Source organism: Mustela nivalis, assembly GCF_964662115.1.
Source record: "Mustela nivalis genome assembly, chromosome: 4".
Classification (NCBI taxonomy): Eukaryota; Metazoa; Chordata; class Mammalia; order Carnivora; family Mustelidae; genus Mustela; species Mustela nivalis.
The window spans coordinates 93857978-93882462 of NC_139023.1; the positions used below are offsets into that span (position 1 = coordinate 93857978).

At 37.2% G+C, this 24485-nt stretch overlaps 1 protein-coding gene across 3 annotated transcripts in view; it reads right to left on the reverse strand.

Moving 5' to 3' along the window:
- Positions 1-9429: 9429 nt before the first annotated feature.
- The window catches only part of UGT8 (UDP glycosyltransferase 8), an 89650-nt gene continuing 74594 nt past the window's right edge, over positions 9430-24485 (reverse strand). For all 3 annotated transcript variants that reach the window (XM_082727897.1, XM_082727898.1, XM_082727899.1), the window contains exons 3-6: positions 19667-19809; positions 18107-18183; positions 14298-14517; positions 9430-12084 (exon numbers count right to left, since the gene is read on the reverse strand). In XM_082727897.1, the coding sequence (XP_082584023.1) occupies positions 11721-12084; positions 14298-14517; positions 18107-18183; positions 19667-19809 (804 nt within the window). In that variant the 3' untranslated portion in view covers positions 9430-11720. The remainder of the gene's footprint in view (positions 12085-14297; positions 14518-18106; positions 18184-19666; positions 19810-24485) is intronic.

The following is a 24485-nucleotide window of genomic DNA, read 5'->3' on the forward strand; positions in this document are numbered from 1 at the left end:
CATGAAGGAAATATGATATTCATTTGTCAGATGGTCCACCCAATATTTGGAAGTACTTTAAGAGCTACTAATCCAACTTCCTTATAGAGAAACTTATGGTGTAACCTTCCATAAATCTTGACCAAGTAGCTGTCTTCCTAAGCACAAAATCACAACTCATGATAGAACCTCCTCTAGGAATTATTTAACTCCTATTCTCTAAAGTGAATGTAAAAGTAGTCAGTGATACTTTTGCATTTTATTTAATGACTTTTTTGTGTCGTTTGTATTTTTTACTTTTTTCTTCTTTTTCTTTTTTTTTTTTTTTTCTTTTCAGAAAATAGTTGACAGGATTTGGAGAGAAGGAACTCTGGATTCCTTCTCAGTCGATCACTTGAGTGAAACCTCTAGAGAAAGGAGTGATGGAAGTTGTAATGAAAGTTCTCTTAAGAGTTGACATTTAAATTCCTTTTCGTTGAAGAGGCATGAAATCAATCTCAGTCCCACTGCCTCACCCCACCTCACCCCAACCCCTCCCCACCAGCTACTGATGCCAGCTCCCAGATTTGGCAGTATATCAGACAACTAAATGTTAATTTTTTAACCTTCATTATGAATGTAGCCCTGGACTTAATATGCAACCAAACATAACTCCAAGTATCAGTATTTAGACTTTTGAGTTATAAATCTGTTAGAGGATCACACCATTATTAGCCTCGAGTAGGAAGACACTCAAGTCTGCTGAATTCCCCCACTTTCTTTCCAGAAATGAATCAAGATCAAAGAAAAAAGTTTTACTTCCCTTCATCCCCAAGAAGGAGTGTTGCTTACTGCCAGCTCCAAGGATATAATGGGCCCATTAAGCTAGAACAATCTAATTAAATCTGAGTAGTAAAAGGGGTCAGAAGACAGATGCAGGGGCTCCAGGCACAAACCTGGAACTTCTCCTAAGACTTGGTTAGGACTCACTTTTTCACCTACAGGCAGAAAGAAGTCATTGAATCTGGGAGGAGAACTAACTATTCAATTGATAGTTGGATGTCCTGAGTGCATCACTGACCCCACTTTGTTACCACACTTGGTTTCTTTAGCCATCCTGAAGTTCGGTTTGCCTATCCTTTTCCCTCCACACTTTTGGCAAATTTAGAACCCAGGTGATCTGACTTGGGGACCCTGGTTGGTATTTGAAATGATGTTTTTATGACATGGAAATTAATACCTGCTACAGCAAACCCCAAACAAAAACCTTTAAGAAGAGCAAGTGTTAACTGGATAGTATGCATGGGTGGATTTAAAATCTCTTAAAAGTTATATAATATTCAGTTACTGTATTTCCCATGTATTATTGTTACTATAGTAATTTCTCTCTTCTTACCATAGACAACATTCCACTGTAATCTCTGTATTCCCATTTAATTCATGACCACCAAGATAATCATAATCCTTATTCTGCCACTATTATTCTTGGGCACCCTATCAGCCAGTATTCCTAGGCATTTAATTTTACCATGTTAGGTTAAAAAAATGTATAAATTATTGCCTTTGCTGAATCCATTCATTACCAGAACCTACTCTCTCATATTTTAAAATGAAAAAAAAAAAAAATTTTTTTTTCTTTTACTTCAAACCAGCTAAGAAGAAGGTGAACATATTGCAGGTATTTCGTGGGTTCCCGAAGCCAAACACGAGTAAATTTGAAAGTGTTATGCTTTGGCCTTTCTCTACAATTTAGTTTGATAGCAGAGCTTATGTTAAATAATCTGCAATGCAGGAAGCTTGATACTAACAGTTTTGAAAGCTGTGCCCTATGACCCATTGTCCAGCACTCAGGTATAAAAACAGGCATCCTGGGGAAAGTTATTGAATAGTTAATGCAATGCACATCGTGTCTGACAATTATAAAATGGAGACCCAAAGGGAAGACAGGTCAGTTAGAAATATCTTTCCTCAGCATGATGGTCATGTGATCTTTACCAGAGACACTCCTGTCAGACCAAACTTCCTGCAGGTTCCTGCTGAGCCACACTTTAACCATGACTCAATGCCTGTGACCACACATCACACCTTCCAAAAATTACCTCCATCCACTCCCCCATCTGGGGAACTTCTCTTCATTCTTTACAATTCAACTAAAACCACCCCTGGGTGGAACTTTCCCTCATACAGTATTCTTCAATGCCACATGGTCTACACCTGCATTTCAGGGTGCATTCCATTGCTTACTGAAACTGCTTACTTGCTGGTTTTGTCTCCTTGAAATCAGGGACTATGGCTTCTTAATCCTTGCATACCGAGGATCCCATACAGTGGCTGGCACTTTAGAAACAGAGAAAACAATGTTTGATTGTGTTTTAATAAAGGCAGTGTTTATAACAGTGAACTCGAGAAGATAATAAGAATTCCGACAAAGGCATGTTATTTAGTAGCGTTATAAATGAAGAAACAACATTTGATAATATGTAAACTAAAATAAACTTAAGAGATGACACCCAACCTAGCGTAAGAGTTCAAAGCTGATAGCAAGAAAAGCAGGCATCTTCTGATGTAATATTAAGAAATGTTAGACAAATAGGATGTAGGAAATGAATGTAATAAGAAAGGTTAAGTCAAGTACTTAGAATAAAAAGAACATTACAATTAGTTAAATGGATGTTTTCAGTAACATTTTAGAGGGAACTAAGATCCAACAGATATCAAAAACTGTAATATACATGAAGGAGAATATTCCATTAAAATGTTTAAATAATAAATGAAACAAGTATAAAACAAGACACTGAGTTTATAGTTAACTACAAGAGCACTATAAGAATACAAGTAACAGAAGGATAATTATTAAAGTGAATAATCAGATAATTCAGAATATAATAAAGAGAGGGGACAAACCGGCAAAGGAAAGGAAGAGTTGATTTGTTGAAGAGATATACAGCATAAGCCAAAGTGGAAACTAATGATGACGGAAGTATGTGTGAGAAATGGAAATAAATAAAATAAAACAACCACAATGAGGACACAGTGCTGTTCTGAAGGGTGAGAGGTATTTGGGTTGACATTCAAAATCTGAGTTGAAATAAGCAAAGGCTTTCATTTTCATAGATCTTCAAGTGTTTTTCTATGGTGCTGACAACAATGCAAATGGATATTTAACTTATAATGAAATACAGCGTCTTAGGAGAAGAGACACCAGAAGAAAAGCAACTTGAGCTATTTGATGCTGACAATAACAAGATGTTCTCCTACCTTGAACTAATGAGAGCGTTTGGACTGACCGGTAAGGGCTTTCCAAGGCGGTAATGCAAGTGAGGTTCAGGGAACAGATAGCTTTGGATATTATAGCCCAAAACTAGCAAGCTACCCATGGCTTACGATTTTTAGTTTACGAATTGGAATCTAAAAGGAAAGACTATTAGAAAACCTCAAAACTAACAAAAAACACAGCATCCCATGCCATACACGATGGTAAATGGAGTAAGAGATCATTTAGCTTGACTGAATGAAGAGTTTAAGTCGTCTGGAAGTTAAGAAAAGGCATTAAAATCTTCCTATGTACTTACTTAAAGGATTTGAGGATGGCTCTCTTAAGACGAAACTTTTTTAAAGCCTAAAGTAGTAGAAAGTGATGCTGTAGAAGAAACTAGAAGGCTACCATTCATTTAATAGAATAAAAATGTAGATGGCATTAAATCATAGGGAATCTAAAGCATCTTGTCAAGTTGTACTGCCTCCCCCCATCTGTTTGTTTTCCAGTTCGTTTTCAAAGAATCAATAATGGAAGGATTTTGAAAACATTTACCATAAATATTTAGTACTTCCTTAACCAATGATGTGGGGCAAAGTAGACAGAAATATAGGTGTCTATGAAGGTGTTTGGTAAACTCAAAAAATTTTGACATAAAAAATAAGGGAACAGAATTGAATTTAAATTAAAAAGAATAAAGGAATTTTTTTTTAAGCTCTTAATTCTTTTGTAGACATACTGGAGCTGACATCTGAAACTGGTAGATTGAGAGAGTAAGCTTGCCATAAAATTAAAATTCCATGTAATCAAATGCTAATTCAATCTCTTTGACAATTGAAGACTAATAAATTATTGAACTGCAGTCTTTTCCCTCTTACTTGAGAAAATGAGCGATAGCCAGCAGAGATAGGTTTGCCCCTTCCCATCTTGGTGTGCACAAACACCACCTGGCCCTACCTATTTCCCATCATAGTAAAGCTTCATTCTCAGGGATTGTATCAGTTTATGTGGAAGCTGCACAGCTAGATTACCTACAACATAATATAGAGCCCACATGCTTGTAGATTGCTGGATATTACCGAAGTCTTGCATTTGCCAAATCCCATAGATTTCTCTGGGTTCTATATTCAAGATTTAAAGGCTCTTGCTTCCTTTTGCTCCTTTCCACCTTCTCTCTGGTGGAATAAATAAATAAGTAAAATTTTAAAGAAGATGGATTGCCATTCCAAAATGCAAATTGCATGGCTGGAGAAACCATCCATCCAATTCAGATAAGCCTCTCTGGAATATCACTGAAATATACCAAGTGGATGAAAATATATCATGAAAAGCAGACAAGGCATTCTGAGGCAGTTTCCTATCTGACACTGCTGCTTCCTTCCTGGGTGGCCCTTGCTTTCTACCCACTACTTTGTTTATTGCTACAAGGGAGAGAAACCTGCTGTGACCCTTGATTGAGCTATGTTTTTTAATGCTTGCCCCCTTTAAGTGACACCATTAAGGAGTCGTGGGCCTTTCTTTGGCTCTACCGGACAGCTGGCTGCAGTTATAGCATCTTCTGTTAATATCAGAGTTACGGGTGACACTAAATAAGGGAGAGGTCAAGAGAATGCATCCTGGTGCATATCCTTCTAGGAGCACCAATAATGAACCTAAGAGGCAGGCTTCCCCTGGAGAAAGGTTAAGGTCTCTCTTCATGCAAACCAGATTTACAAGAATTTTGACTGATCAAGTGGGGATTAAAAAGGGATATGTGAGGCTTAACAGTTTCGAGATCACTGAGCTATGCCCAGAACCAGGTCATGGGATCCCACAGCCGAAAGTGCTGAGCAGAGCCCCGAGGGAATGTGGTACTCACTCAGCCCTGGCCTTCCTCCCCACACCTGTAAGGAAGCACTGCCTAAGTATTTATTGTTTTGGATGGACCTTACACCCTAAAAGCATTCAGCTAGAGCATATAAGAGTTGTTTTTTTTTTTTTTTTCAACATAGCCGGACATTTTCTCAATTTAGCCTTCTGTAGATTTGGGTTTCTTAAACTAAATGTGTTTCCATAGTCTGTTAAAAATAAAACAAAAACATCATTAGATATGTAAGCACGATCTGTGCATCATGCACCTGAGAATGGTAGGGCAACACAGAAAACACTGAACAGTGGAAAACCCAGGAGAAGAAACTAAAAGCTTAGAGGAGAGAAGGGGGGGGGGGTCGAGGGGGAAGGGGGAGACCTAGTAAGGGAGGAAATCAGGTTGTGAAGTACATAATTTGAAATCTGGAACTGGAGGCTGACATACTCAAAGTTAATTGTTTTCACATATGCCAAAATCGACCCATCCATTCTCTTGGATCCATGAAATACCTGAGTAAGTTTCTTCCTTCTTTTCTTCTTCTTGAGACACACCCCCCAATCGGAAACTGCCATGTATCAGCTGAATCTAAATCTCAAATATTTTTCTCAAAATATTTTTCTTCTAGAATAGAAGATGGGACATTCCTGAAAGAAGATATTCAGAACAGTGGAGTGTCTTTATAACAATTTCACCCTATCTTCCCAACATTTTAGCAAGAAATGTTACAGGCTACATCTAACCTAGTTGTTAAAACTTGCTAGTTCTTTTGAACTCTTTTCAGTTTCAAAGACATTTTTGTTTCTTGAAATAGACTTTAAGTGCATATACTGGCCTTAAAAAATAGAGAAGAAATTTTTGGTTTGAGTTAAATTTTTAGAATCTAGTTTCTAAAGAATTGTTTGATATAATTAAATGCTAACTACACACATGCACACACATGCAGTTAGTATTGACATTATATATTAATGTATTTTTATCACTTTGATATATACATCATTAGTAATTTTTTTTCCGATTAGCCAAGGCTTCACTGATTTTGTTCACACTGGCAATTTTAAGCACTCTACAACTGTCTACTTATAAGTTGAACTGCTTGTTAAATCCAGAGGACAGAATCAGGATCAGAAACCGAACTAAACATTTTCATTGTTTCATAGCCTTGGACTTTTCTAGATACCTGGTCTCTAACCACCAGTTCTTTTGATTTATGAACAAAATGCATTCACCCAGAAATATAATACCACAGAGTATCATCAACATGAAATTTAACATTACATGCAATTTACCTAAGATATTTATACTCAAAACTTCCAAATTTTCTGCTAAAAGTAATACTCATAATCTTCACCCAAAATTTCATAAGGGTAACTAAGGCAAACTTAGCATAAATTTTAACAATTTCCTTTTAAACATATTAGTCTGACATTCCAATCCAGTGCTATGGTAAGTAACAGAGTAATAGGTCCCTTCAATAGCAAAATTATGTTTGTATCTAAGATCTCAATAGCAAATTATTCTTGGTTACACTGTCTTTTACTTATTTCTCACCTAAATGGAAAATTGATCTTAGTATTAGGACTAAGGATCCATGGCTTAGTAGAAATTACCTTTTAAAAGTAGGAATACTATATTGAATTCAAACTAATTCTGTTTTTGTAATAAGGAATGATCACTTACTCCACAAAACAGGTTACTGAAAGAGTAAAAACTAATTGTAGATAGAAATCAACACAGCATAAAATATTTTTAGTCATATAAAATTCAGTGAGAACTTCAGGTTTTATTAGTGAATAAATGAAAATGCTTTGTAATACCTGAGATTGTTACTATTGGTGTTAGACTTCTTTGTGTAGATTTACACTATTATAATTGGTTTATTTGAGTAACATAATTTTACATGTAATTCTTATTTTTCAGTCCACTGGGATTACATATTGCTGTTGAAAAAAAAAATCTGCTGGTTTTATTACACAAAACAAATTGTCAGTAATCTTGTGAACTATATGAATCCTTTAAATTATGTCTTATTTACCCAAAAGTAAAGAATGTCAATTTTATAACTATTGTGTGCCTTTCAGTTTCCATACTTTGACAAATAAGAGTAGCCATGCTCTTTTTCCCCTAGCTCCAACTTGACCCAAACATCCAAGTCTATGACAGGAAGCCTGAAACATTGTGCAGTTTGTAGAAAAGTGACAATATGAGGATTTTGTGTGGATTCCTAAGACACTTATAACTAAAATTTGTTAGAAAAATGTTTTTGCTGTCTTTCAAAAATTTTACTAACATTTTTGCATAAAACATAGATTTTCAATGCTGGCTGAAAATCTTACGCTTCCAGAAATAAGGAGAATGAGAAGCCCTTTACTGCACATTTTAGAGAATTTTTACCAATAGAATCCATATAATTCTTAAATTTTGTCATGTAAGATTTAAAATTTTTCTCTTTCCAATGTTTTTGATTATACCGGTTATAAATTAGCATTCTCTACTGTGATTTAATATTTAGAATCCAGCTGAATTACTTAGAAGCAAAAATGAAAATGAATTATACTTTCAATAATAAAACAGATTATGAACTATTCCTTCAAATGGTTTTGTCGCCTTGTTTTGGGTCTCTCATTTTTAAACCTTTTCTTTTCATAGTGGAGTCACTCAATTTTAGTAGCATTTTGGGCTTTGGTGAGGACTTGGCTGTGAAGAGATTAGACAGGACAACTCTGACAGACTAGTGAGCCACTAGCACCTTGGACACCACGGGGGTGAAAAGACAACTCAGGAAAGGGTTGCTGAATCAATGAATAAAACATGTATTTTCAAACACCATCTTTCAAAAACTCAAAGTGCAACACTGTGACAGAGGTTCGTTGATTCAGGACTAACCACCACAAATTTGAGTGCTCATTTCACGCTGGCCATTATGCTAAATAGCCACACACACACACACACACACACACAGGCACAGTGTGTTTAAAACATTTAGTATGGTAGCCAGTACAGAGAAAGCATGTGTGAGCGTGTATTCATGGTAAGTTCATGAGGTAATTATCACTAGCCAAATCAGAATTACAAAAGTTGAAGATTAATAACTGTTGGGAGTTAGCTTCCAACATCAGGACCCTCGGACAACCAGAACTTGGGTTCAATAGACAATTCTCTGGAAAAAAAAAAAAAAAAATTGATGAGGACGTTCCTGATTAAGCAAGACATGCCACCGGAGTTGTATTACCAACCACCACCAAGCGAGTCGGTATGAGTGTGGGGTTTACTGTGATGGGTCTTGTTGGCTACTCAGTGCTTCTACAACAGCCCCATGTATTTCTGCTATAGCCATCAGCACTTTACATTATAATTACTTATGTATCCGAATCTCCCAGAAGATCATGAGCTCCTTGAGAGAGAGATGGACCTTGTCATTTGTAAGTTCCCCTGGTATCTGGCATAGTGTCTGGTGTGCAACAGGCATCCCCTGAATGTTGAAAGGAGGCCACTCTGCCCTGGCAGTTCCTAAATTCTAGGATAAATAGGTTATTTTTTATTGAATTCACTTCAGTTGTGTATTTCAGAGAAGGTGCTTACCATTTATAAATAGTAACAGTCCACAAAATGTTCTCCCAATAGAATGAACTTCCGTCAATTTCAGTGCATGTATCACACCCCGTAACATCCAATTACAATGTCTAATATCCTTAATTAGGGCGCAAAGCTGGAAGCAGGCCACTGAGGTGGGATATCAGAATCTATCAGACCACTTGAGCATGGATATTCTTATAGTCTTGGCCGAAGCAGGAAATGCATGGGGGATAAAAACCAGGATGCTACATCTTGACGCTGGAGTGTCTCACCACTACCAGTCCCTAGCAGGGAAGGAGGCAGGCAGGGGCAGATGGCAGATCACAGAGTAGGACAGTCCTCTGAGGATCCAATGTGGTGGATTCTCGCCCAGAAGGAGCGGGTGCTGTGTATCACAACGTAGAGGTGGGTGGTAAATATATGGTCGGGTAACGCACACGGGTGGTTCTTTGAGGACAGTATCCCCGAGCCTACAAAGACCTTATCAGAAAATGATCAATGTAGTACCTGCTAGTCTGAGATTGTCCTCACATTTTAATACAAAGTTTCTATGGTCTCAAGAAGAATCCTGAACGTTCAACTTTAATCACTAACCATGACTTTCACCCAAATATTACTTTCCTTCAATCCTAATCATCCAAATTCTGCCCCTAGATCTATGTGGAGGGATATTAAAAGTTATGGTTCTTAAAAAAAAATGGGTTGATGTGTTCATTCTCATTTGCATTTGATATGATGATGACCAGCTATGAAAATATTTGCAGAGGCTCTTTTTAAAAATAAAATGAATAAATACCTTCTTGAAAACTTTACTTTATTAGAGAATCTAGCCCCAATGTGGAAAATTTAAAATCACTCTATTTACCAAAACTGGCTAACAATAAGCTTACTAGGAAAAAAGAAAAAAGACAGAGAGAGAGAACAACAATGATCAGTAAATGCCTACACTTAACATTCTTCTGGGATAATTTTAAGATCCATGTTGATGTACTTATAAGGTAAATCCCTCTATTTAATAGTAATAAAAAAAAATTCCCACATAACATTTTGTTTTTTACACTCATATACACATATAAAAGTTGGGAAACATGTCTCAGAAACCTGTTTATAATGGATATACATACTCTTGTGAAATATAATCTGAGTAAAAATTTTATTCCAACAACATTTCTCTATTTTAAATCATGTTTATTGTTTAAGTTTTCATCACAGTGGAGATTAATTTATGCTTAATCATCCATTGAGTGCCTACTGTCAGCTTCATCCAATTCCAAAAAAGTCAAGTCAACTCATTCATACACTCTAAGCCTGTTTCCATCCCACCATTCATTGCCTGTGCCTTTTTTCCCTTTTAACGGCAATATAACAGTAAGATTGTGAAAAGGTATAACTAACAGACGTATATGTATAATACCATTTCTTCAAGTATTCAGAGAGCAGTACGTCTGTCTGCATTGTACATTAGAAAACTATTTGTGACATTATTTCTAAGTAGAGGAGAGTGGCTCCTGGTGGGAGTGTAATGAAGTTGTATGTCATAGTGTATGACAAGGATTTACAGCATTCTAGAATTTTCACAACTCTTCCCATGTTAGTGAATGTCCTTAGGTGAATGTATGTTTCTACTCTCAGCTGTCAGACATGGGATCTCCAACTACAAATAAATAAGCATACACTCAACACGTGTAGTGCAAACGCTAAGTAAACAGAATGACATGGAATAAACTCATAGTGGCCAACTAGTGAATGGTTCAGCCGGGAGGTCCTGATTTTATGATGTCCGTGACATGCGTCCTTCTTCTCCAGTGAACACTGTCACTGTTCCATGTCAGCCACAGTGACTTGAAAATTCTATTGAGGTGGGGCGTGAAGAAGTGAAGAGGGAAGAAGAAACTCATTTTCACAAGCAAGAGATACAATTTCTCTATCACTTCTGTGAAACCGGTAAAGTCTGTTAACAGAATCTCAAACCTCTCAAAGGTGGTACCAAGAGGGAGAACTGTAAATGTCCCATTTAATTAAATGTTGGCACCTATGTAATATGGATTGTGTGGCCCAGACAACAAAAAAGGATGAAGAACATGTTTTTTAAAGGTAAAACTTTGGAAAGATAACACCTGAACATTCAAAAATTACATTATAAAAAATCCATCAGTTACAAAAACATTCAAATAACGGCCCTGTTTAAAGATGCCACATAAGCAATAATCTTCAGTACTTTGAACGGAAGTCAGAGTTTTGTAGCTTTGTCTTAATTATGAATTTAACACAAAGTTATTCATTAAAATGAAATAGAAAAAAAAACCTACAAAATTCTTTCAGAGGCAAATTATTGGTAGGGGGAAAACAAAAGTAAAATGTGACAACCGATTTATAAATTTACTTAATTGCATGTATTTTTCCCCCAGAAGGGTCCACAGCCTATAAGAAAAAGAAAACAAAAACAAAAAGGCAAAACAAAACAAAAAAACTAACACAAACAAAAAACCCCAAAAAAGTATAAAAATGGTGCCATGTATCTTTTCATTTTCTTCCACTGCATTCAGTTTTGAGGGAATAGTGTTCTTTCACGGTCAAGTGTTCTGAGTTCACATATATTAAATTCTAGAAAAGAAACATTTGGAGCCTTTCAAATTCATTCTTGAATGTGTTGTACCTTCAACAAATATGCCAAGCAGCCACCTAAAAATTCTCTTAATTAGGAAACACACATACATACACACATACACGCAAACAAACAAATCTTCTTCAAAGAAAAGAAACCATTCCTCATCTGGGACACACACGTATCAAGATTCAAAACTAAGGTCTGACATGGTCACTTAATTGATTTAAATAATTAAGGCTTCTAAAAGGTTCAGTGCCAAAACTCTCTGTATCAGTATTCAAATAAGATACATTTTTGCATTTTAGGTTTGTGCTTTTTACAGCCATCTTAATTCCACAGAATTTTGTTAGTAAGATCAGGTAACGGAGTGTTAGAATTGTTTACTGACATTTAACTTTTAGTAGTTGTTAGACTAAATTATAGTGATAAAAGGTGAATGACTGAACAGATCTGTTACTATCCTGTGGGCTGTTGGCTCATTTCACCTTCTTTTCATGTTTAATATGGCCATTTCTTTTGTACTTGCCATTGAGGATTCCATTATGGTAATGTCCATTAACTGTGCTATGCTTATTTCTAGACCACAAACTTTTGATTTTTCTGTAGATAAATTTTGTCACCCAGGACAAAAAAAAGTAGAACAAGGCAGCACCAAGCAAAAGCACAAAGGCTATATCCAGTAAAAAATACTGACAGAAAGAGATTTGATGGACAGCGGCACGTAGGTGATGGGCTCCGTTGTGACGAAGAATGTAATCTATCCAATAGACAGTCCGATTGACAGGGTGACCAGGCTGATCCTTGTGGATTTCTGAAAGCTTCTGGGCCCTCTGACGGTAGCTATGGAGCAGAGAGGCAGAACACAGAATATCATGTCGCTATAAGGTTCAGTATTAGGACTTTCTCATTCTAAAAATGAGGAAAGTAATAAAACCAACTATTCTTTATTAAGTACATAGTATGTGCCAAGCACTGTGTTAATGCTTTGAACACAGTATCTTGTGTTAAGACAATAAAATAAATTTTAAACAAGCGAGGAAAATAGACTCGGAGAGACTGAGTGACCTGATTAGGATTACAAAGTTGAGATTCAGATTCAAGTGTTTCTGACTCTAAACCCCAGTTTTCTTTGGTTTGTTTTTGCTACACCATACCTCTTACCCATACATACTCCTTCTCTCCCTATGCTTTTAAATACTATTAGCCAATGAGTCTCAACCAGAAGAGGTGTGTATTTATTAGATTCTGAAAGGTGGAGATGAGGAAAAATGCAGAACTTTGTCCCAACACCTTTTTTAAGCAATGAAATTTAACTTTGCTCTGATTTAAAATAACATAAAGTGAAGGTGTGAGGTTTTTATATGTTTCAACAGAGGAAAAGGTGTTGAGAAACACCACTATGAAGCCATTTACAGATAACTGTCATATGGTGCATATATATATATATATATATATATATATATATATATATATATACATATATATAGTTTTTCATTTTATACATGTTTTTCATTTTATATATAAAATATAAATAAAATATATACATATATAATATAAGAATATAGTAAATATATTAATATATTAATATAATATAACTTAATATAATAATTAAATAATATATCATTTAATATATTAAATATATAAGTAAAATATATACATATATTTCGTATATATACATATATATGCATATCTGTATATATGTAGTGAAAATACCCTCTTAAATGGTTAATTGGAACTCCAGAGTACCTCTGTATACTTGAAGAACTACACAACTGGGGTTTAATTGCAGTGTGATGTATGACTATAGCGTGGCCTGTGATCAGGCCCTGTTTATATCTCAAAGAACACTGACAGAGGGACTGTATGTGGATAATCCAACCTTTTGCTTTTTTCTGTAGACCAAATCCAATCCTTGAAGCTCTGCAATATCTTCCCCCCACACCCAACAAACTTCACTTTGGGGCTCTATTTTACAAACCTTTCTTTAAAAGCCTGTAAAATACTTATCATTTTTCATAAAATCATGTCTTGAAAAACACTCGACTTTGAAAGAAGAGCTACAGAACACAGAGGGATCCCCAAACTAAGGCACCCCGGCGCTCCCAGGGCCAGAGCTGGGATCAAGACACTGGATCCTTTAAGAGGTCAGAGCAGGAAGGCTGCCTCTGAGCCCACTTAAGGCAGCATAATGAACCTCAGTGGACCTGAATCCAGCCTTTTATATGGAAGCTGCATCATTTTCTATGAAAGAATTTTTCTTATTGTCAGTTGTTTCTTAGACGATGACAATGTTTTTCAATCCAGTGTTTACCCATACCGTGCAGGTATAAACAGATAAATTCTACTGTCATATGAAATGCAAGATTAACTGAATGTCATATAAAAATGGGGAATACTGCTGCGTTGTTTTAAAACTACATGAGTCATCTCTCCAGACCCTTTGAGACTCAGTGGTTAACTGGGTTAACACAAGAAATCAAATATTTAACCACATCAAATAAATAAATATTCTGATTAGTCATGCACCTGAGTCAATAAATCTCTGTGTTTTGGTGATACTCGTCCTAGGGAAACCCAGCACCAGTGAATACAAAGGGCACCAACTTTGGAATCAGACAGTCCTGGTTCAAATTTCTACTCTAATAGCTGTGCAACTATGGGCAAATTACTTAAGCTCTCTGAGTTTCAAGCGCCTCATCTTTATAATGTCATTAATGAAAAGAGTGGTATACAGATATTATGAGTATTAAAATGAGACACAGAACACAAAATTTGACACATTTTAGGAACCTTATGATTATTCCCACTGGAATTTCTCCCTCAATTTGGCAAATCCTTGTAGAATATTATTCAAGGTCATACCTGGCTGGCCGTATGATTGCTGTCTTTATTTTTCAAATTACAGAAGATGTACAGAAAGCATCAGACACAGGAATCTAAAGGGTATTTCTGTAACTGGTATATTGACAACTTCTTGGTAAGAACTGGTTACTGACAATATGCTGTGCTATTTATTTATCTTTCATTTGCTTTCATATTAACGGAAAACTTACCTGGGATTATTGATAACTTTCACCAATGCTTCATACAGCTCTCCTTCAGTAACAGTCTTCCATTCTAGCAATATCCCCATGCCTTTTGCCTGGACCCGAGTCATAGTATCATAGTGGTCTCCAAAGAGTGGGATTCCCACGACAGGTACACCGTGATACATAGTTTCAAAAATACTATTCAAACCACCATGGCTCAGGAAGGCTTTAATATTTGAATGCCCTAAGGAAGGATTAAAAAAGAAAACAACTTACAGTACTGTATATTATTCTAAGAGATCTTCCAGGAATCTCTTAAAAATCCACCCTATAATAATGCAAGCTGGTGCAGCCACTCTAGAAAACAGCATGGAGGTTCCTCAAAATGTTGAAAATAGAACTGCCCCATGACCCAGCAATTGCACTATTGGGTATTTACCCTAAAGATACAAACGTAGTGATCCAAAGGGGCACATGCACCCAAATGTTTATAGCAGCAATGTCCACTATAGCCAAACTATGGAAAGAACCTAGATGTCCATCAACAGATGAATGGATCAAGAAGATGTGGTATGTATACACAATGGAATACTATGCAGCCATCAAAAGAAATGAAATCTTGCCATTTGCGACAACATGGATGGAACTAGAGCATATCATGCTTAGTGAAATAAGTCAAGCAGAGAAAGACAACTATCATATGATCTCCCTGATATGAGGAAGTGGTGATGCAACATGGGGGCTTAAGTGGGTAGGAGAAGAATCAATGAAACAAGATGGGATTGGGAGGGAGACAAACCATAAGTGACTCTTAATCTCACAAAACAAACTGAGGGTTGCTGGGGGGAGGGGGTTTGGGAGAAGGGGGTGGGATTATGGACATTGGGGAGGGTATGTGCTTTGGTGAGTGCTGTGAAGTGTGTAAACCTGGTGATTCACAGACCTGTACCCCTGGGGATAAAAATATATGTTTATAAAAAATAAAAAATTAAAAAAAAAAATCCACCCTATAATAAATATACATTTTAGATATAGGTTTTAAAGGCATAATTTCACTTGATTCCTCTTCTACATCAATTAAAATGCTTATTATAAAAAACAATGAACTGATTTGTGTATATTAGTTAAAAGCCATTTTTAAGTAGCTAAAAATTATGGCTTTAACTTTCCCTCAAAAGCAAGTATCAACTGACTAGCCACATCTATTTAAGTGGCCAATAATAAATAGGAAGTCAATGAAAGCAAGAAATGCCAAGAATACCAGGGTGCAACCACATTCTACTAAAAACAGACAGCCACCTCTGGATACCCAAGCATTTATCCCTCTCTTTATATATATTTTTTTAAAGATTTTATTTATCTGAGCGAGAGAGAGAGTGTGCAAGAGAGCACCAGCAGGGGGAGCAGCAAAGAGAGAGAGAAGCAGACTCCTCACTGAGCAGGGAGCCCCTTGTGGGGCTCCATCCCAGGACCCTGAGATCATGACCTAAGCTGAAGGCAGATGCTTAACCAACTGAGCCACCCAGGTGCCTTGGCATTTATCTGTATTAACAGCAGAACACACTTTGTTTAAAAAAAAAAAAAAAAAAAAAAAGTTACGATGTGGGGCTGGACTCCTAAAGACCATGAAGAGTTTATGTGCTTATCCAAGGAGGAAAACTGTGCAGTACAAAGTATTTACAATATTCAAGTCATGTCAGCTTCTGTGCTTCACAACTTTAGGGTCCAATTTCACAGTCTGGGGACATAAACAAGTAGGGGCTGACACATATAAAAATTAGTTGTAAGCGATGGAACATCATGTAACATCTAGTTGTCACGGGGATAAAAGAAGATAATTTATCAAAATTAATGAGGTATTTCCAAACCCAGATCTCCTCCTGAGCAGCCTATATTTCAAAAAGGGACCAAACGCCTTGTGTAAGAAGTGTAGGACAAAGAAACACTGCATTTAGTGCGTGCCACGGTCAGAAAGGAACTAAAGCTCACAGAAACAAATCTTTTCAATATTCACACACCAGGTACAGTACGGACTCCTGGTGTTGAACCTCCATCTCAGCTGGGCACTGGGACACTCCCACCCTATAGCTAGCAGGGTTAGTCACTCAGTGTCACCTCTGCCTACAGATGGCTTCTCAACTCAGCCCATCTAATGGACCTGCCCTCTCAGTGCATTTCATACTTTCTTTTTAGCAGCAAAACTTTCTCTTTGAACAAAACCTTACTACCAAGTCCTGAAGTGACAAAGGAGACAGTGCTGGTGGGTGGAGGGCAGGGAGGAGTATGGAAGGAAGGAAGGGGAAAGACAGTGGTTCGGGTCCGACTCCTCATCCCGGAGGAATCTTCTTATCATGGTGAGGAGCCAAAAGAGGGCCCATAAAGTCATACTGGGTGATGAAAAGGACACTAATCTTGGCAAAGGTAGAGAACTACGATTCTGAGGAACCCGGAAGAGCTATGAATTTGAGGAGGGCCACTGGATGTGAACCACTGTGTAGCCAGACCTCGCTGTACAGCCTCTCCAAAAAAACCCCTGAGAACAGCTCAGATGTTCTCAGATCATGGTATAACACTGTGGCACCGAAAGAACAGGCAGTCAAGATTCTCTGACTTAAATTTCTTCTTTCTTTCTACCTTCTATGGAATCTGAAGTCATAATAGTAAAGACATTTTTTAAAAAATGAAAATGAAATACAAGTATTAAGAAAAGTACATTGCCCTGTTTCTTCTTCAATTTTGTCATTTACAGAATAATATATATAATGAACTAGATGAAAAAAATTATATAAGGAAAATTCCTTGCTGTTTTTCAGTTATAAAATTCGATTTGCTGGTTTTTCGGATGGGTCACTTTATTGCATCTAAAAATGCTTTTCAAAAGCCTATTTTTAAGAATATTATATAGAGCCACTTACATACCTCACTTTTCAGTTACAAAATTCGATTTGCTGGTTTTTAGGACAGGTCATTGTAGCTTCTAAAAAATACTTTTCAAAAGCTTATTTTTAAGACTAGTGTTTAAAGACACTTACATAATCTCGTATATTTTAGTATTATTGAACAGATGATGGCCAATACTGCCAAAATTCAGTACCATTTTATAACTTTCTTAATATCTTAAAGAATAATATGGCATCATGTTTTCCTAGAAATTTAATGAAATTACAGTTTTACTATCTACACTTATTCAACAGTTAAAATTACATATTTCAAATATCTTAAAATAAATGCACGTAATTATTATTTTAGTTTTCATCTGAGGGTCAGAATCTCAATAAATAAATCATGTGTTTATTTAATAAAATGTTTCAAAAATGTCTGGTGACTTCAGGAGAAATCTAAACAGATGAACCAAACACAGATAGGATGTTTATTGGCCTAAAGATGTTTCCTTGGCCTTTTGCTTCTCTTTGGTTTCAAATAAATGAATAACTTCGAATTTGCTGAGTTCTCAGGTAAGTCTGTAATAAAAGTCGAACACGAATCTGTATTTTCATTGTTTTAATTTTACTACCTTTAGCTGATTAGTCTAATCAGGTAGAACTTTAGTCACTGCCAGTTTATATAGCTTATTAAGTATATTTTCCAGAAAATTAAAACTAGTGACTGGCCAAAAAATATTAATTTATAGACCAAAGGATTATATTTGACAAATTATTTTCCAATAAAGATAGATTTGATTTGTTGGCTTGAAATCTAAGATGAGATACTGGATGACACGGCGACTCTTTCGTAAACTACACACGTATTAGAGAAGATGTTCACATGCAAAAATCACATTTATACAATTCAGATCCAAAAGCCAAGTAAGTACCTACATGCAGCTGACTTACCAAGCAGGTCATTTTGTGGTAACCATTCTATGAGCTTAGTGTTGTTTCCTAGATTCTTTGGTTTGGTTCCAGAAAACCTAAAATGTACATCATCAGACAATGAATCTTTCAAAAATCCAACTTAACTCCTGGTACAGACTCTGTGGTTAAATTATCAGGTTTAAAATAAATGTTACATGATCTTTTGTTGATATTTTAAGAAGGAAACCATGCTTTAGCAACAAGAAAATTTTGATATTCTTTTTCACATTTTCACTGATTGAGATTAAAAACAAACAAATGAACAAAGGCCCTTGGCTTATATTGAGATTTTTCTTCAGTTCTCACCTGATTACAGTGGGTGAGGGGGTGGGGTGGGAAGGATCCAAATTAACCTGTTCTAGAAAGTCACTCTCCAGCAGGACCCAGAAGGAGAAACGCAAGAAGCAGAGAGGCCCCACTGGGCAGTGGATAGAGCCTAAGGTAAGGTGTGAGAATTGGAAGAAACCAGGAAGTACCTCCTCTAGCTTGGCCCCAGAGACAGGAGCTCTGTGGGGCAAAGGATACAATTCAGTGGTTTCTTAAAGATCAAGATCTTTCCAAGATAAACCGTGAACATGCTTAATGACTGAGGGAGTGGCAAGGGTCTGAACTGAGCAGACACAACCTGTCCTCAACAAAGCAGTAGGGTGCTTTCTGGTTTTCCTAATAGAAAAATAGAATCTAACTGGCATCCAGAGAAAAAGTCCTAAACAGTGGGAATAAAAATATATGTCCATTTCATAGCTCAGACAGGAAAAGCGGGACCTAGTCTTTACACAATTGTTATAAGGGAAAAACCTGTAGTATTCAGATCCTACTAGTAATGGCTTGAACCTCTGGGGCCGATGTGGATCACTGCAGGATCCCTGAGCCCAAGGGCAGTGGCAGGCACTAAAGAGATCCATGGTACGTGGTGTTCAGGTCTGATGTTTCCATGGTGGTCTGGGAAGTCCGGAGACGGACACTTGTTGGCAGGGTCTCCCAAAGGAAGTTGGGGCAATCTATGGATCTGTTTAACCAGCATTAACTGGCAAGTTACTGCGTTTTTAAAAACCCAGTCTCTTGGATGAATGAAATAAAAAAGCATGTATAAAGGACGAACAGTTCCATGAAACATTTTACCTGTTTATTCATTCACCCATCATTCTTTACCTCATTCCAACACTGATGTGAAGGTATATAGAAGGTGTCTAGAAATGCTTTAATTACAATAATTTTTTTTAAATGACAATAACAAGAGAAGGAGAAACAGGATATAAAGCTGAAGGTAACATAAAAATGCACCCGAGACAAGGATAAATCACTCTGCATCCTATTTTCTTTGCAGGCTATATAGGTTTGATATCTCTCTCTTTATCCATCACAGAGTCTCATAAATTCATCCCTAGATTTCAACAGGCTAAGAAACAGAACGAGAAGTCGGGGGCATCCTGCTCATCTTGCCAGGGAGCCAGTGCGCTGTGTGGACTGGGACCTGCCGGCTAAGCAAGGAGATCCCGAAAATCAGCAGTGAAGAAACCACCGGCGTGATTACCTTACCTCCAGATCACTTTCTGGGGCAGTCTCCCCAGAGCGCCAGCCAGCTTGTTAGCAATGTCTTCGGACAGGTACTTGACACCAGCTCCGAAAGATACCAGGACAAAGCCATGTTCGTTAGCACCATTTACCCACCTCTGGAGATCCTACCAATCAAAACACGGCAATTAATTTGATGAAAGGCCAACACAGTTCATAATCAGCGTCATCAAGAGCCCAGTTTTTAAAAAGTATTCGGGTAATTTTCTTAAACAATTAGGGAGTAGCGGTTATAAAATTTTTCTCTAAACATCTGCTTCTGTTTAAAACAGTTCATCTGACAACACTAACTGAAATAAGGAGGGGGAATGGCTAATTTGGTAAGATCAACAAGTAGCAACAAAAAAATCAGTGTCTAATGGCCTAAGATCACGGTCAGAAAACTGAAACTAATGCTTAAAACACCGTCAGGGATAAATTTGTATGAGGAGGGCGCTGGGGTGGTTCAGTCAGTGGGGTGCCTGCTTTCATTTGGCTCAGGTCAAGACTGGATCCAGTCCTGAGTCCCCACTGGGCTCAGCGGGGAGTCTACTTGTCCCTCTGCCCCTGCCTACCACCCTACCCTCCCTTGCCTGTGTGTACCCTCTCTCTCTCTCTAATAAATAAATAAAATCTTTTTTAAAAAATTGTATGAGGACACAAGCGAAAGATGTGGACTGGACATAAAACAAAAACATGAACTCTCACCCTCACTCCTACCCAGGAAGATTTTTGTTTTTAGGAATGGGCTGGCTTTATCTCGGTCTAAGCTCCATCATTTTCAACTCTAAGAGTCATACTGTATAATATGGTAAGAAAGAGAAGGAGTTAGCTAACAGGTCCACAAATCCATAGGCCTAGTGAGTTGTGCTCTTTCTCTAAATATTCCTCCGACTCACGGAGAACACAAAGCACACATGCTCTATAGTGAGGCATCCAGGGTTTCTGGAAATGGAGTGGTTACTCTCCCTCACAGTGCGGGTAAATGCTAAATTCCAAACCCGTCCTTAGATAGCCAACAGATGCCGGCCCACTCTTAACACTGCAGGAACCACTCCCCTTTTGGAGGAAGACACATTCACAGATTTTTGCCAGTGTGGTTGACTTATACTGAAAATGAAAGCAGTTAGTTTTAAGGGATACTATCCTTGCTTTGTTTCATTCTGTAGGCACAAACTTGCATCATCCCCTTGAATAAGTCTTTTGTCAAAGACACTGAGCTTCAGGTTCCCATATGAAAACTAACAGAGCCACAGCACTTTGAGGAACACAGAATTTCACTGCAAGGAAAACAAATGCGCTGTCTGTGGACCACACCTTTGCCGTAATGTAGGCACGAAAACAGGGGACAGGCTCACTCTGTATTCACGACTTGAAGAGTGAGCTGTCTCACGGACCCTGCGGGTCTGTCTTTCAAGATGAAGGAGCTTCTAGGGTGTCACCGTGTTCTTTGCATTGCACACCCCTTTCTGACACACCCTGATTTATTGCCCGGGGAGGGGATGGGAACTGCACAGTAAGCACTGTCGATACAAGGGTATCCCCACCTACCTCCATACCAAGTATTTATATGCATATTAGCCCCCACCCCACCGCTGTCTTCCTTTCCCTTGTTTTTCTCTTTTCTTTTATCCCTTAATGAGATCTGTATTAACAACTCTATTGTACTCATTCTTAGCAGGAAAGAGGGGGCCACCCGTTTCATGTCCAAAATGAGTGAGTAAGTAGTGTCACTGGATGACTGGGATGGTGATGGGAGGAGGCCACCCCCTTCCGGCTACTGAGTGGGCAAAACAGGTTGTGCTTATTGCTAAGGCTCTCAATTTACAGTCTACTGCACTGACCAACAATATCGCATGTACTGAAAATGTAACAGTGTTATCTGTGGATTCAAAATAAGAAACAAGAGCAAATGGATTTAAAATTTTCATTTTTTGAGAAGGTCCTAAGCCAGATGTACTTAAAACGATATGAACGGTGCACAGTAGAATGACTGTAATACTATGCTTTATCCCTACGGTTTGTCTTCAAGTAATTAATTTATCACCTACTGTCCAGTTCTCCAAAGATTAAAATTTCAGGGTCAATGCTATTTTTAAAAAGCTTACATTCAGATATACCACCCCTTACAGTCATAATGTTATTTAAATTTGCTTCCCAAGGACTTAAAAGGTCTTTGAGTTTGAACTGAATCTATGCAATAAATACTTAAGTTGTTTGTTCTTTGTTCTGCATGAAACAAAATAAAATCCATTAACCTATTTTTCTAGATTTTTTCCAGCCATGCCCATTGACCATTTATTGATATGAAAGGGAGTAGAGAAAATCTTACTCATTATACCTCCCTTCAGGAAAAGCACTCAGCATTTTTAGAAGATAACACTCCAATTGGCTTAGAATGAGGCAAGGTGATTTCCAAACTGTTACTCCCTGGGCTGGAGAAAGAGGGGACGCGAAAGGTCAGAGAAGAAAACAGTCAGCCTGACTGGGGTCTTGGACGGAAACCCTTCCCCATGATCTCTCATCTTCAGCCTAAATTCACAAAATGTTTGTGAAACATTTTGATGTTTTATGGAAACACAGAGGGTCTGGGTTTGGGGTCTGGCTGACAAGGGAGAAAGGCAGCAGAACAGCGGCCCCAGGCAGAGGCTAAAGGGATCCCGAATTTGCTGAACTCATGGTGAGGATTTGGGAACCGGAACTTCATGAAAAGTATGCCTGGCTCTCCGAAGAGCAGAGAGGCCCCAGGTGGCATTTTGTCTCAATATACAGAGGCAGTATTTTCTGGAATTTAAGATTCTGCAATTATAAAGTGAAACTGATTCAATAACCACTCTTAAAAAAAATAACCTTCATAATAAATGTGTTCAATGTAAAACAAAACAAAAACAACCCAATCCTGGATATTTAACACTGTCAAAGGTATTTTAGAGTGTCCTTGCTCCCTGACAAACACCAGGTAAAAATATAGAGTGTTAAAACAAAAAACAACAACAAAAAAACCCCACCTCATTTATAATATCAACAAAAACCACATATATCTAAGAGTAGAGTATGCCTAACAAAATACACAAGATGTACATGAAGAAAAATTTACTGAAGGACAAAAAAGAAAAACTAAGAAGTGGAGAGATGTAACATGTGACAGGAAGGAAGAAACATCAATGTCCTGAAGATGGGTTTTTTTTAAATAAAATTAAGTTCAATGCATTCCCCACCTGTATTCCAAGAGGACTGCTATGGATCTAGAGCAGAGTCTAAAATTCATCTGGGAAAGAAAATATACAAGAAAGGCTAGGAAGATTTTGAAAAAGTACAGGGAAAGAGAGTTTTCCTTCTAGATATCAGAATGCACTCCAGAATTTAGAGTCCTCCCTATGAAATGTTGTTTTAGAAGAGACTGCAAGGAAGGGGTCAGTAGGCTAGTTGCTGTCTACACAACTACACAACAGGAACTGAGCATTCACATCAGTGGGCACAAGTCACCCACCACCGATCAAAAAAAAGGAGGCTAGATCCCCCCATTAATATAAGAGTTGCAGGAGCATTAGAAAGTCAAAATGAATTAGAATATATGAAGTATTTGAAGAAACTCCCCAAAAGGTACTTTTACTGTTTCTGGGTGTGGAAGGCCTTCCTGGTCCAGTCACAAATTCCAGAAGTCATAAAGAAAACACTGAGAGATCTGACTACAAAACAATAAAACTTCTAGAGTATAAAAGATAATTTTTAAAAGTAAAATAATAATAATAATAGTAATAATAGATGCAGAAATATTTTCAATATACATAGTAAAAGATTTATATCCAAAACAAAATAATGAGAAAAGAATTTTCACAAACAACCTCAGGAAACACCCATTTCACAGACGGAAAGCAAAAGGCATTCACATGGAAAGATGCTTAGCTTCACACGCTAGCCAGAGAAACACAAATTCAAACTGTTTTCATCTCTTATTCTCTGTAGTCTCCACAGTCCTCTGTTAGTGGTGGCAACATAAAATTTAATCCATTTTAAGTTTAAAAAAAAAAAAAAGAATGCAGAATTTACCCTTAAGGATTAATGCTTTGTAATTTTCTACCAACTTTTTTGTTTTGCTATAAGGATAAAATGTCTTTTCCTAAATGGCTTCTGGGTCTATTGACTTAGCACTTTTCCTACATTAAGATTATCTTTCAAATATCCATAGTTTCTCTAGTAATTGTATAGTTTTATTATTTTTTTTAATCCTTTCATCATCCAGAATCTCTTTTGGGGGGAAAGAATGAGTCTGGGATCCATTCTTATTTTTAAACCTATGGATAATCTTCTCAACACTATTGAATATTTCCTCTTGTCCTCATTAATGCAAAATTCCACCCCCCTCAGCGGATTTCTGAGTTCCATTCTGTTCCATTGATCTATGTATCCGGTTATTCCTGTGCCTGGGCCAGAGACTTTTATTGACTGTTATAACAGCTTTTAATATTTGCAGTGTTAGATTTCTCTCAATTTTCATTCTGGGGATTTTATTAGTTATTTCCGTAGTTAGCATCTTCTTTAAGAACTTTTTTTTTTCCTTTAATTAGAAAACAGTGTATTATGTTAAGTTTTAAAAATCACAAGAGCTTTGGTTACAGTTGCTATAAATACATCGAGGGACACACTACTGCAGCCCCCAAAGTAGTAAATACTGCAGTATTATATCAATGACTTTGATTATTCTATCATTGCTAAGTTTGTGAAATTTATAAATATCAAGGGGAAACCTGGCGAACACAAGGAATTTAATATGAACTGGACATCGATCATTCTCCTCCTCTCT